At 41.4% G+C, this 15,589-nt stretch overlaps 1 protein-coding gene across 2 annotated transcripts in view; it reads left to right on the forward strand.

Moving 5' to 3' along the window:
• Positions 1 to 15,589, forward strand: part of gcgra (glucagon receptor a) — a 45,739-nt gene that overhangs the window by 19,412 nt on the left and 10,738 nt on the right. Inside the window, exons 1-6 of one of the 2 annotated variants that reach the window (XM_074656469.1) lie at positions 9,950 to 10,110; positions 11,939 to 12,090; positions 12,617 to 12,713; positions 14,907 to 15,014; positions 15,183 to 15,277; positions 15,463 to 15,557. In XM_074656469.1, the coding sequence (XP_074512570.1) occupies positions 12,037 to 12,090; positions 12,617 to 12,713; positions 14,907 to 15,014; positions 15,183 to 15,277; positions 15,463 to 15,557 (449 nt within the window). In that variant the 5' untranslated portion in view covers positions 9,950 to 10,110; positions 11,939 to 12,036. Of the gene's footprint in view, positions 1 to 9,949; positions 10,111 to 11,938; positions 12,091 to 12,616; positions 12,714 to 14,906; positions 15,015 to 15,182; positions 15,278 to 15,462; positions 15,558 to 15,589 lie in introns of those variants that run through there. The other variant, XM_074656468.1, reaches the window with a different exon arrangement.

A 15,589-nucleotide genomic window follows, 5' to 3' on the forward strand; every position in this document is an offset into this window, starting at 1 on the left:
TTGAGCGATAATAATATAAACATAAAACAATACTACCAGCTTTATCCTCTCTATTACAGTTGTGATTCATACATGACTTCATAAATACTTTTACATCTACTGTTAAAAGCTTCTGTAGGGGTTCTGTAAATGTTTCCCGCTACACAGGAGGAGATGTGTATGTTTACGGAAGCGAAAACAGCAACTGGTTTGACATAGAAATGAAACTGCAGAAGAGACATAATATTGTTTACTTGACCTTCTTTACCTGATCTGATGGTGTTGAAAGTGTAAAGTGCACTAAAGTCAAAACTACCAACGGTTAGGGTTAATTACCTCTTGTCAAACGTTCCACGTATGTGTTTCTATTAGCCTCTGAGAACACAGTATGACCTCTTCCCCTGCTGCTTCTCCATGTAAATTATGGTTTTTTTTGGGCTGTACTCCGTTGCTAAATAAGGTTTAAGAGATTCAGTGTATCTATGTTTGGGGTCCACTATGCTTTGCAGCTTTACTACTGTGTATGAACAACCAAGTGTTTGATGAATTCCAGGCTTATGGCGGAGTGACAGAGCAGCGTCGAGGAGCTCGGAGGATTACTGCACATAAACACTGGCTGTGAGCCTCCCTAAGAGCTCGACGTACAATAGAGCCTCGTGGATACACATGATGTAGGGATCACCCAGGCCCTTTCATGATTCAGCTAGTCTATTTGGAGTTACTTCATAAACATTAAACATTACTGAGGGCACTGGAGGGCTTGAGTGAGTTCATCTGCTGAACATATATATATTAAACATTTAATGAAGAGGGTTTTTAGTGTGTGAAGAGAGTGCAAATTGACGTTATCTCTCCAGGGAAGTACTGGAAGTAAACAAGTCGCACGTGTGCACATTTGAATGCAAGCTGTCAAAAGAAGTGTACAGTTTCCTACTTTTACCTTTACTTTCTATGTAACGACAACGATCTCTAGGAGTTCGGGAAGAACCTGAGCAGATCTCAGCTGCCTAACGTTAGCCTGGTTAAAAGTCCTGTGATTGTTTGACCCACCCACCGTAAGGAGTCGTTTTTATTCTGCATCACTAGCTCTGAGTGTATCATATTTATGCGGATGCATTTACATTGCAGTCAGTACAGCCTACATGGCGTACGAATGACACACCGAAAGCATGAAAGGGCGTCCGAGCTGCTCTTTAAAGTGTTAATCATGATTCTTTGAAGTTTTCAGATCTGCTTTGTGGCTCTGCCAAGTCGTATTTTAGTCTGTGTGTCCAGAAACAGTGAAAGGGATATTTCTTTTTCTTTCTTTAAAATCTGTATTTGTTTGTTTCCCTTTACAGATCTAGTCCCCATCGGACTTCATTAGACATGTTTATCATGTGGTTCTGATAACAGTGTTTGTTTGTCAAATAGTGGTTCCTCTCCCTGAACTCCAGGCCTTATTAGGACTAAGCGAAGTTGTACCGTGTCGGAGCATCATAAGAAAGCCCCCCGACAGTCATGTTTAAAGAATCCAGACCTTTTGTTTTAGTCCTAAATCTGACTTTTAACCATAGTAGGAATAAAAGCAGCGTCATTGAATCCCTCAGCTGTTGGAACATAGTCACCAGATGTTTTGCCATTTTATCGAGCCACATCCTTTCACACATGAAAGAGGCTGTTGGCACCACAAACCCAACAGCCTTACCATGCTCTTTTGGCACAGATAAGGCTTTTAGTAAATGTCATAGTAAGCACGGTTTTCTATTCCTTGACGGCTGAATCGGTGCGTTTGACTCGTCATGCTAACTTGCAAGTGTTGACAGGTGAAATTGGAGCGTGTTCGCTGCGCTCCTCGCTCGCTTGTTTATACCAAATCTCAGGGAATTGGTGCGAATGTCACTGGGAGACTTATTACTGTGGCAAAGCACAGTATTCTTTTAGTCTCAACAGACAACTCTGAAATGCTTCACTAGGTTTGTGCTTTATATCCTGCTTTTGTAGAAACAGACAGTCACAAATCACTGGTTTACATTTATTGCCCTGATGAATTCATTAAGCAGCTTTACTCTGGATTTAAATGTTTTTAGGAGCTGATTTAGCAGCTTCTTTCAGTGTTCATGCATGTTTAAGACACATATTGACACCGACACACACTCCAGAAAAAGGTCTTTTGTTGCTAGTCTGAGTTTAAGGAGCAGCAAAACTGCACTCAAGTACAGTACTGCCTGGGAGGAGCTACATGCACTGTGATCCTCAGGTGTGTTGTTTACACACACAGATGCAATCTTGTCCTTCTGGCTTTGTGTGATGCAAGTAGCCAAAACACTCAAAACTGAATTTTGACTCTTACTATGTTGAGTTAACAGATAATAAATTGCATGTGTACCATCCAATCAATCCAGTGGCATGTTATTTCTGACATAAGTTGTTGTTCCTTGAGGATGGTCGGTAGTGTGAGTGGGAATCAGCATGCAGGTGTTGAATTTCCAGAAAACAGAATGTATTCAGACCGGCCACAAAAAAGGAAAAACATAATCCATTTCATTAACTTTATCACTTCAGGTTCTCTGCAGACAATTAATGAGGAAATCCTTTCCAGTACACAAAACACTGTCCTTCCTCCATTTTCCTGGAGACTGAAAAACACAAAGCATGCTGCCTTCCATGACCTTTTATACTCGGTCATCTGCTGTCTGCGAATAAATCAGGGAAGATCTCTGGAATTAATGCCACTTTAACCTGGTGGCACCAAACTCATTTGGAGCCAATTGGTTAGAAAATAAGCTCCATGACGCATACCGTTTATTGTAAATATGTATGACTAACATGCGTAACCAGGGATGCCAGTGGCCTACTGTGTGGGCCGGCTTCACGGCTGCTGAGATATAAATTGAATGTTGAATCTGTAGTTGGAGTGAGTGGGTTACCACAGAAACAGAGAGTGCAAGAAATACAAATAATGTAGATATTTCCCCAAGTCCTTTTCCCTGCATCTCTGAGCCAGCAAGGTCAGTGAATATCAGCAAGTACACAGAAATAAGCAAAGTGCTGTTCTTGTTTGAAGCAAAGACCACAGACACCATCTACAGGATGGTGGTCCTGCTTACCAATACTGGTCTTTCATTATACTGTTGTCTCAAAATTGGGTTTTCTTCTCGAGCAACTTATCTTTGTTCATTTGGTGGTAGGAGGCTACGGCATAGCAGAACTGTTGGCTTGTGTTATCAGGAGGTGTGATTGGGTCATGAATCCTCAGGATCAGTATAATCCTCTCTTTAAAAGCAGTGTGCATTGTGTAATGGAAATCTAAACAGTTTTGTGATGAAGAGCACAACACAGGTTCTCCCAGGAGGGAAGAATCACCTCGTGAATGTATATCAACTGAAATAAGCAGCTGAGCGCAGATGATGTTATCCTTGGACTAGCAGAACTTTTACTCAATGTAAGTGATAAAATAGGTGGGTAACAAACATAGTTAACAGTAGTTTGACTGCAGCCATAACAGGTAGAGAGGCTTGATTGATTTCAGGAATTACTCTGCATCAAATTGTCCAACATGTCATCCGTGTTAGAGGTTGGAAAGCCGCTCAATAGGAACAAATTGTGTGTTAAAGCCACAAAAACAGCATGGAGGGATGACGGCACCATGCAGCTTTGATCCAACAAAAAAAAACTGTAATCTTTGACACCAAGATTGCACTGCAATAGGCTTTATTGTTACAGTTGCCAAGATACACAGCGGGCAACCACAAAGAGGAAGAAAATTGTCCATTTTGTCAGCACAAATCTCTGCTTTCTGTCAAGATCAGTGACTGAAGAGTGAGAGGATGAAGTGTTTGTAATGTTTTTGTGACTTTACTAATCTCATTTTAATTATTTATTGATTTAATAATGAGTGCCACATGTTATTTCTCACTATAGCGTAGCCGATACTGGATTTTTGAGACTGATACTGATGTCAATAATTGAGCGTTTAAAAACTAATTTAAATTTTTTAAACATAAACATATCATTATGAAAAATCTTGATTAATCTTGATCAATTAATCCGTTGATTATTTACTCGATTAATCGATCCGTTTGGTTTATAAAATGTCAGAAAATGGTGAAAAATGTCAATCAGTGTTTCCCAAAGTCCAAGATGACGTCCTCAAATGTCTTGATTTTTCCACAACTCAAAGATATTCAGTTTACTGTCATAGAGGAGGAAAGAAACCAGAAAATATTCACATTTAAGAAGCTGGAATCAGAGAATTTTTACCTTTTTTTCTTTAAAAAAATACTCAAACCGATTAATCGATTATCAAAATAGTTGGTAATTAATTTAATAGTTGACAACTAATCGATTAATCAATCAGAAAAGTTGAGTTTTCAGTGTTCTCCGGTGGACAAAATGCAGACACTTAACCCAACCTAAATTACCTCAAACCTAGTTTGGCATTTCTGTTTTGCAAATTTGTTGTTACTTATCGGCTGACATATATAGTAGCACCGATATATCTGCAATAAGCTAATATCAGCCAATATATGGTCCTGGACGATTATATATCTATCTCTTAATCTTTAAAAAGTCCAATGTGGGCGCATCCTCTTCAGTGTTGTCACTACATATACATTTTTAAACTGGGTGTATGAAACAGTGTAGGATGGTGAACATGGTAACTGATAATCAAAGGCTCCCTGTAGGGTTGTTGTTGCTTCACAGCAGGCACAGATCACAGCTCCAACACACCTCCGTGTAAAACGGCATCCAACACTTCCCACACACATGTGCAACACAGAAAAGCTCCATACACTCACACAATACAGGTACATCTCAAGTGTTATACAAAAGTTTGTGATTGTTCCCCACCCACGTCCATCCGATGTGACCTCTGAAATGAGAAGGTTGCGAATAACGGGCACACAGAAGAGGCTTGGATAATCCAGCCGCTGGGACACATGAACCAGATGAGGTGCATATATAACAGGGTCAGTGACAAACATTTTGAGCAGTTTGGAGGTTAGCCACACAACACAGCTGGACTCTGAATAAGGCTCAACACTACAGTATCTCCATATATTGCAAACACATGTTTCCTGTGAGAAAGACACAATAAAATCTCCGTCCAGTCCATGTTTAATAATACAATAGTTTGGATGTTGGCCAGTGAAAAGACATTTTACACATTGCCTGGAGGCTGTAAATACTGTCATGTTTGTGTTACTACTGTGAGTTACTATTAACATTTAGTGATTCACTGTATTTGTACAAATTGTATTATTTCATAGATGTCAGAGAAGTTGACTACTTTATATTCTGGACAGTGAAATAACTGAAAAACATGATTTTTTCTGTGACTACTAATTTTTAAACACAAAGCCAATTGTATTGATCATTTGCATAATCAAGTGGAAGTGTTGCTCCTTCAAACAAAGTGTCCCTGCTGACACATTTGACTTGCACATTCAGTGAAGTACACTGTCTCGTTAACTTTTTTGAGTGTCTAAAATGCGTGCACGTAAGAGCAGCTTAAGCCCAGTTGTGGAATATTTTAGTAAGGCGGAAAAAATAACACTTTTGCAACCGTTTCATCAAAATTATTATATTCACCGAGTCATGGAAAAGGTAAACTGTAGAAGAATGAGCAAAACATTCAACTTGACACATTTTCCAAACACCATTCAGCAGAGAAATGATTATCCGAGCAGTGCAGGTCATACCTACTAACAGACCTGTCAACCACAGAAAGACTGACGAAATTAGGCTACAAGCATGATGAGCATGGTTACCTGGTTGTTAGTGAGTGAAGTACATGTTTTAACAGGTGCTCTCCCTCACAGGCACGCCTGCATCATGTAGACTTGGTGAGACATAGCAGTTTTTTTTTGAAACCTTGAACTCTGTGTGGTCAAACTATTACTGAAAAAGTTGAAAGTGGGGTATTAGTTTAAAATTTTTTTTGTCTTTTTTGATCCCAAATGTCTAAAGCTCGGTCGCTATTGGTAAAGATTTTTGGGGATCATTTTGTTGTGTGGTGCTGCATTTCTTACTGCTACAGCACATCTATGATGCAGTTGGACCGCAAACTGCTTTTCAGGAATCTAAGGTCTCATCAGAAAGAGCCCGTTTTGCGGGTAACATGACCTGCCAAGTGGTTTGTTACACAGAAACAACTGAGAAGCCATTATTGGAAACTGTTTAGAAAAGGGCAGGCACTTTCACAAAATACTTGGCAGGTGATTTGATGAACCATCTGTCAATCAAACTAACAAAAGCAAAACTAACTGAAGGCGAAAACATCACCTTCAGCGCCGTTCTTTGCTCTTTCAATGAATGAATTCAATGTACAGACAGAGCGTTCTTTGCATTAGTCTGCGTCTCATTTTTTTCAACTCGAGGCGCTCAGGGTGCTTCTGTAAAAATGTGCATAGGGGTGCATAGAGCAGAACAACACGAGGCGCTCAGCAGCGTAAAAGCAGCGTGCAAAACACTCTCGTTGAAAAGAAAGAGGCTGCTTAAACCCACTCTGTGTGATCAGGGACTTTAACATCAATAGTAAACTTCAGGTCTTGGCAGCAGTTCCTCAGAATCAAAGAGCAGCAGCTTTTTTATAGATTCATATAGAATCACAGATATTCATCAGTCACACTGGGAGACACCTAATGAAAGAGCAAAATAAACACAATATATGTTTGCATGATGCAGAAGGCAGCTTCTCCCAGTGTTCATGCATGTTTAAGACACATATTGACATTGACACACACACCAGAAAAAAAGGGGTTTTGTTGCTAGTCTGAGTTTAATGAGCAGCTGAGGGAACGCTTCCTGTTTAATTTAATATTAATCTTTACGGCTGAAGGTCTCTCAGCTACTCAAAGCTTGCTGGGAGAACGCAGGTGCTTTTGCTTTTTTTGTCACATTGTCGGTGTGGTGCTGCAACTGCAAATCAAACCACACTGATCCGCTTTTATTTATTATTTGCTGATGTGTGTTTCAGTAAAGTAGGACACCAACAGGAAGCTTTCGTCAGGATGAATTTCCTGTTGGGTCACAGTGATGTGATCTGAAACTTTGCCTTGATTGTACTGAGGTTCTGTTGATTTTGCAATTAAAATGTGCTTTGTTGACACTTTATGAAAACAGCTATTGGCAATGTACCTTATACCATTACATTAAAAATGTAAACTATCAATGAAATCAGATCAAAAACCTGGCTCCATACTACATGCAATTATAGGCATGATCTCTGGGGTTTTTCAAAATAATGTCTAGAGTTGTCAACTATTAAATCAATCGCCAACTATTTTCATAATTGATTCATCGGTTTGAGTAAGTTTTTCAGAAAAAAAGTTAAATTTATTTGATTCCAGCTCCTTAAATGTGACATTTGAGGATGTCATCTTGGGCTTTGGGAAACACTGATCAACATTTTTCAACATTTTCTGACATTTTATAGACCAAACAATTTATCGATTAATCAAGAAAATAATCCACAGATTAATCGTTGGAAATAATTGTTAGTTGCAGCCCTAAAAATGTCCTTTGTTTTAAAGAAACACCCTCCATCCTTAAAAACACTTTGACACTTATATGAAAACAGCTATTGGCAATGTACCTTATACAAATACGTACTGGCTCCATACTGTACGTGCAACTACAGGCATGTTCTCTGGGTTTTTGCAAAGTAATGTCTGGTGAATGTTGGAAATCACTTACTGAAGTAAAAGTAGACAGGTAGTGGGACGTAGGAGTAAAGTTAATCCATTAAGATGTGATCTATGATGTGTTAATGACTGCAGAACATTTCACAGAAAGAAAGAGTGACTAAGCCTGAATAAAGGCCGAGGTTAGTTATACATTATCTATCACTCGGCTACTGGACAAAAACACACATCTCAGCAGTTTCAGAGTCAAAAAGTCAAGTAGCTGAAGATGATAGAATGCAGTAACAGATAAGATTACTATCTACCAGAAGTGGTGTCCCGTCTTCTGTCGCAGGCCGCGTTGCAGCGTGATGCTCGTCTCCTCTGAACTCTGCTTCACCCCATTATCAGATAGTGAGGCTCTCATCCAGCACTGTCATGCTCAGCGTAACATCTGCAGCCCTGAGGTATGAGCGCAGCGTGCTTCGCTATGGCTTATTTAGTCAAAGCACAGGAAGCGGGAAGAATACACGAAGCGATAACTTCAGAGTTGTGCTGCATCTATTCGGTTGATGTCTTTATAAGATATTTCAGAAACAAAGCTGGATTAGTGAATGTTACTTCAGTAACATTTCAGAAAAGCACAAAGGCCTCATTAATGACGTGGAAAGATGGGTGATGCAGAAAGGTTTTGCCCTTGCTGTTACGAGCACCTCCGCATTACGAAAGCTGCATGATAGATTGTTGCTAGAGGGCATTTTGTGAACCGGACAGTCATTGTGTTTTCCAAGAGGTTTGTTTTTAATCCTCGCTGATCCCCCTCGACCCGCATTCGTGCATGCATACTCCCCTTTTGTAATTTCATTTGTTGGACAGTGTAATCAAATGAAAGGTAAGTACTCTCGACAAACAACAGTAATTGTTAGTGGCCATTGTATTGAGCCATCCAACATGCACTTGAACAAAGAGCAGTTTTTATGTTGTTTGGGACATTCGGGGAATTGCGTCATTCATTTGTGATTGGCAGCGTGTTTTTTTTTACTCAAATAGAAATAAATGACGAGGCATTGTTCAAGCAAATAGCCGTCTGTCCTTGCAATCAAAGGGAGCAATGGCCGTTTAGTATTTCAGTTTAAAAGATGAGCATCACATAATTTTTCACACATCCCCAGGCAGAGGTGAAACAGTTTGGCATGTTTCAGGATGAAAAACACCAAAGGAGACAGGTCCAAACTACCCGAGAGGTCCATCTGGCTGTCGTCCCACCTCTTAAATCAGATGTGCAACAACAGCGATAAGAGCTCCGGGTTGTTTCCTAGAACAGAGGGCTGGTGGGGCGAAACAACACATGTTCAAGAGGTCCTTGATTGGTCTGGATCCACAGCTTAGAGAGCCCAGAGCTGCAGCTCTAGCAGGATATCATAACAGCAGAATATACAAGCCTAACTAGCCTCACACCTTCAAGCCCATTAGTTCCACTCCAGCTCTAATCTCTATAAACAGATTCTGCATATGAATATATGAATCCAAAGCATTTTGGTTTCCGTGTGTAGTGTGCTTGTAGTCCGACCAATCACTTGATCACTTTGGTTGCATGCAGGTAAACAGTCCGTGTGGAGAGTAGGGATGCCACGGTGAGGACATTTACCCACCGGTTATTAAACGTGTGACGACACCGGTGTTACCGATCACACCGGACATTTTACAAGAAAAGTTTGACTTCGATCTTTACCGTTGGATTTCTGTGTGGCTGTGTGATGGCTTCTCCGGTCGACCTTTCACTGGGCGGCCGAAGGTTTCCAACCGGCACCGCTGCACCACGCCCACCAGCCGTCTATCCAAGCAGACATGTACGTGACAAATGTGCACAAATAAAGCACGAAGACTTATTTACATATGTCCTCAGGGTGTGTCTTTAAAAATCCTCTCAATGTTCTGGCTGTTTTTTTGAGTATGCTCATTTTAGGAAAAGTTTCATTTTGTGTTCAGCTTTGGGACATTTGTTGAAGTTACATCTAAAAATATGTAGATCCAATATGCATCAAAGCATAAAACTGCAACATCTGCGACGTGAGACGTGAAGGAGAGTAAGAGAAGGACGTGAAGGTCATGAAGTAGGATTAAACAGAGAGGGGTCTTCAGTGTGGCGTTAACGGCGAGTCAGGGCTTGACACAAATGTGTAACGGTCAGTGTTAGGAGTGTCGGGATCTAAAAATGGGGTCAGAAAGGGTTGTGAAACTCTTTCTTGTCTTTCTCTCTCTTTCGTCATCGCTCCTGCAGGACTCCACCGAGCGCTGAGTCTGGTTAATCATTGCTCCTACTTGGTGCAGAAAGTGGTGCAGGCCAGCCGGTGTGTTGGGAAATGAGTCTCTATATGTGTTTGTGTGAAGAGAGAGCGCGCGAGAAAGTGAGGGAGCGGAGGGAAACCCGTAAGCAGGAGCATGTGCTCACCCACATGTCAGCCTCTCTGCTGTACCCGGACACATGCTTAAATGTCAGAAAGATACTTGAGAACTTTCTCTGGTAAGATCTTACACTTACAGTACAGATGTTTGGTTTAGCAGAGCTTAAGGCTTGTCTGGTGTGATTGATATAGTGTGGCTGTTGATTTTTTTTCCATGCCATTAGTGTAAACCATGAAGATGATGTGCTGTTAACGTCCTAATGAGCCGTAACTGATCCTGGAGGTTTTGAATCAAAGCCCACATCTCATACCAGAGATGCTTCTTTGTTTTAAGCCACTGGTTCCCAATGTGGGGGTTAAGGGGTGTAAGACTTTAACAAATATACAGTTGGCCTATATCTCAGCATTTCATTCATTTCTGTGAAGAAAACTAAATGCAATTGGTATTTTTAAAGTTTGGATTATTATTTAAGATATAAGTTAAGATTAAGTTATATTCACAGAGCCTTCCCTCTCTGCTAAACAGCCTCGTCCTGCTATAGAAACGTATGCATTTAAAACAACCAATGAGCTAATAACAGTGGCCACGTGTCAGGGAGAAGCCTTTTAAGAATGTATGATAGTTAAAAAAAAATCAATAAAAAACATAATACAGAAAATTGTATTAAAAGTTCCTAAAAAATAACAGCAAAACTCATCTCTGATGCAATATTCATCTAAATCGCTCATTTTATACAAACTTCATGCAGTTATTTCGTTCACTATTTGGGTTAATTGTACAGTTCATCAGTTGTTCTGTACTGTTGTTATTGTGCACTAAATAAATAGGTCACTTAGTCTGGGGTCGTCAGTTTACTCAATGATAGAAAAAGGAGTCCCTTCAGGAAAAAGTTTGGGAACCACTGTTTTAAACCACTTATGTTGCTGTAAAACTCATAAAGTTTAATAGAAGTGGAAACTGAATTGTGACGTCAACATGTCTGATGGTGTTAAGGGCAAAAGAGTCAGCGCTGTGATCTCAGCTGGGCCACTCCTGACCTGATGTCAGACCAGACAAGAGTATCTCTGATCCCTCCGGTGCCCGGGGCAGTCAGTCAGTCTACTACAGCTAATGCTAACTGCATCCTGTGGTCATTACACTGAACAGGCCATTTAGAAAGTATGGCTCTTTGATTTAGATATTATCTGAAGTCTGACTTCCAGTAGAGCTTTGTGATATATTGGGTGGACGTTTACATTGTGACTGGAACCTTGCGCCGCCTATCAACCCAGACTTATGAGCTTGTTGACATGTTCAGTCAAAACGCAGACTACGAAACTCACATGTTGTACATTCACACAATTACACACTTTGCATCTGTCATGACACATTGTGCTCGTATCTCTTGAACAAACACCAGTAAACAAAAGAAATTGCACACATCAAAGTCCTCCTCGCTGCCACGAGATTAGAACAGAATGGAATTTGAAACGTTTTAGCCAAAAATGTTTCCATGGTCAAGGTGTTTTTTGCAGAAACGTTTCAGATTTCGTTCCGTTCTCCGGCTTCAAATCAAATCTCTCGGGGTGGGAGTTTGCGCCGTCGATCGATGCACAGGTGAGTGACCTCTGGCACACGCTGACACACGCTCGACCAAACACTGACAGGCTTTAAGATGAAGGTGGACAGCGGCCAACTGTGAGTTCCCGAGTGGGTGTAGCTCTGCCGAGCCGTGGCTGTCTCATTGATGGGACAAACAACATTTCCGGGACATTTCTGGTGCTTGATGTTCTGGACATGTCAAGTTCTGAGTAATGCTGCATGTACACCTTGATAACCGTGGCTCAAATCTTGATGTAAACATAACCCAGCCTTTTCCTGTTTTGGTACGCTTGTTTTGCCAAGTTGAGCAGAGGTAATAAGCGGTGTGTTTGCAATGATGGATTGTGTGTCTCTTTGTCATCCAGGCAGTGTGGCGAGCGTAGATAAGCCCCCTTATGAGGTGAAAACCCTTCCCCATCCGTCCTGCAGTATCCCCTCCCAGCACCAACAGCAGGAATAAGGGATGTCACGGCTGTTCCTCTTTTCAGCAATGCTGATTGTCTCCTGCAGCATCGAGGTGAGTCCCGAGAGCACACACTCACACAAACAGGCACATATACATGCATGTACACACTTTTTCCCAGAGGTGAACAGCCTCCATGTAAGTCTGTGAACTTCCATTAGTCACTGGCCTTTACAGTGTGGGGGTGGGTGTTGTTTCTTTAGCTCTGCTGCTTTCTGAAACAAGCCAGAGAGAGTTTGGGTGTGGAGGCCTAAATAAACTGTCCCTGTCTTTTTAATGACATGAGTGTTACAGTGTACAATAGATCAGACTGTCCATACAGTAGCACAAGCCCCCCCATACAGACAACACATTAAAGTGGGTCACAGCGTCCTGAGAATGGGTTGTTTACAGCTACTGTATAAATGAAGTGAAGTGAAACAAATGAAAGCCAATTCAGTTAATGCACCCGTTTTGTCTTTGTGAAGCCCACATTCTCAACATCTTCCCTGCCCACCTGCTTACACTACATCAATCAAGTCCACAAATAACAGACCTTCCTCGCGTGACTGGATTTTTTTTGCTCCACCGTTTCTTATAGGTGTCTCCTGCTGCTTCTCTGGATAAGCTCAAGGAGAGTTGGAAATTGTACATGGAGGAGTGTCATCGCAACAACAGCCGAGACCCACCGAGCACCGGTGAGCTGAACATACTGTAACTCATTAATGTTTAAAACTGCAACAAGTGACAGCAGAAACAAGCCGTAAACAATAGATTAAGTGGACGTAGTCACCGTGGGCTACAATTATGAAGGCTCAAGTTCGGCATTTTGGCCGTCGCCATCTTGTTTTTTTGCAACCAGAAGTGACACGAGAAGGAGGAGCTATGTACAAACGAACGCTGAATAAGACATTTTTAGGCGACCAAAAAGGTTATAATTAACTTTCATGAATTGAAAACACGCTGTGAAAGGGTTAAAATTGTAAGATTAAAACGCTGTGGTAGCGACTTGTCAATCACAAGGTAGCCACGCCCTGAAGCATCCCCTGCTTTATGGTCTATTTGACTCTAACTGGGACCATAATTGACTAAATGAACATCATGCTGTATTGAAGAAGTCTTGAAACTAGCGATTGAGACCATAAACTCATGTTTACAATGTTTACTGAGGTAATAAATCAAGTGAGAAGTAGGCTCATTTTCTCATAGACTTCTATACAATCAGACTTCTTTTTGCAAAAAGAGGAGTCGCCCCCTGCTGGCTATTAGAAAGAATGAAAGTTTAAGGCACTTTTCAGACCCAGAGGTAGCCCACTGTCGTAAACACAACACTGGCATATTATCATCTTCTACAGTTGCTATGGAAAATACAGCCATATCAACAAATTGGCATACACATCCAGCAGATACAGAGCAACATATAAAAAGTTGTGGAGTCTTGTTTCTGGTATCTGGTCTAATATTTACTCTCCTTTTTGCTCTGTTTTTGGTCTCCACCAAATAATTGCCAGTGGGTTTGTCTCTACGAGCAACATCTTTCCCAAGCAGTCATGTGAGCCAATGTTGAATTAAAATTATGAATTTTAGTCGCTTTAACTACACTGGCATCATATCACCAATTAATAAAATTGTTGCATTAAATAAATAAGCGCAGGCATTAAGGGTGCTAAATGTGAGATTGGGAGCATTTCTATTGCCTCTGCACGGCTCTCTACATGACGACGACTGAGCCGGCAGCTTGCAGCTAACGGTACTAACAGCGCTATCAATGAAAACAAGGCAACAGTGTTGACAGAGCTAATAGTGTTAACCTGGGGGTTGCTACACTTTCACAACAACGGCATTAACAACTTTAACTGCCATATGAGTCCAGTGCAGAGCGGCGGCCGAGAGCTAGCCAGTAGGGCATGCTCATATGTACGAACATGCACTAAAAGCATGCACGGCCAGCCCGGCTATGTCAACGAAGCACAGACATGCTCTGATTACAACACACAGAGACAAGGTAGACATTATTCCTCTATATCTTTACGTAGCAAATAGCTGTTTACTTCTATATTAATGCTCTGGATATTGTTTAGAGATCTTATCCAGAGACACAACGAAGTGCAACATTATGATAGGCTATTATTCCTAAATCGTCATTGGTGCTCTGACAACATTTCTGAGAAGGTAAATATGAAAGAAATATATTTCTATATATAATTTGCATTTGCATTAGAGAGAATCAGCGTTTACCCTCATCTTGTGGTGCAGTGGCAGCTATCTAACGCAGTAGGGCAGGTAATGGTTAGGTCGCGCTATCACCAGAGGGAGCGGCAGCAATTTCCGCTCCTTGATCAAAACATTGTATAACCACTCTGCATGCAGCTGCTCCCAGTTTTTCTATTTGCTGCACCACACTCTCTGCCTTCTGGCTCCAGTTCGCTCCATCAACGGCGTTTAACTACACGCCGAATGCTGCCTTTCAGTTGCATTATAGTCTGTTAGCTTGCAGGGTAGAGGCGGAAAACAGCGACGCTCCCAACGTTCAAAAAAGGCCGCTTCCCACACTGCACACAAAATCACACCACTCCGTGGCAATCATACACCCGGCCTGAAAGTAACAGCAAATTAGCAGGCGTAAAGGAGATGGGACTTTATACACCGGAACATCCACCTGTCCGTACATTAAGAGCCAGCACTCTTTACATCCTGTGTTGAGAAGATGAAAGGTGGTGGTGGTATCGATGGAGGACTTTACTCTGAAGTCAAGATGAAAGACCAGATGCCATAATGGCCATAATGGCCACCAGCAGCTTCAAAGACATGTTGTCAGGCCATAGACATAGGGGCTGTGATTGTATGAAAATGATCACCCATATTCTTTTTTTTTGTGTTTTAATCCCCAGGCCTCGTGTGCAACAGGGAATTTGACAACTACGCCTGTTGGCCTGATGGACTCCCCAACACCACCGTCAGTGTGGTGTGTCCGCGGTATCTGCCGTGGCACCATAAAGGTAAGAGACACAGGGGTTAGCAGATACACACTGTCATGTCATGTTGCTGCAGAGTACATTGAAATATCATGCAGAGACAGAGAGCTGTCCGTGATGACTGCACTTTAACTCAGAGACCGTGCATGTGTGTGTGTGTGTGTGTGTGTGTGTGTCTTTGTGTGTGTTTAGTTCAACACGGCATGGTGTATCAGGAGTGTGACGCAAACGGCCAGTGGGTGAATACGAAGAATACCAGCGAGTGTGACCCTAATGATCGAAGTTTGGTAAGAAATGTCTCTCTCTGTTATTCTTCCTGTAGAGCGTCAGACAATACTAATATTTTGTCTGCATTAACTCATTTAAAGAGCACATATTTGACACAATGTTACTGTTAAAACTGAATCTACCCCTCTCAAATAAAGGAAACAAATCTAAAGTCCATGTGTTTTGTCTGTGTTTTAACTTGCAGCAGTACTATGGACATATTCGGATCATGTACACAGTGGGCTATTCCTTATCACTGGTGGCTTTGGTGTTGGCGCTTGGCATCCTCATATCCTTCAGGTAATACGTTTTTTTTGGGTTGAAATCATTTT

This window comes from Sebastes fasciatus, chromosome 13 (genome assembly GCF_043250625.1).
Source record: "Sebastes fasciatus isolate fSebFas1 chromosome 13, fSebFas1.pri, whole genome shotgun sequence".
Classification (NCBI taxonomy): Eukaryota; Metazoa; Chordata; class Actinopteri; order Perciformes; family Sebastidae; genus Sebastes; species Sebastes fasciatus.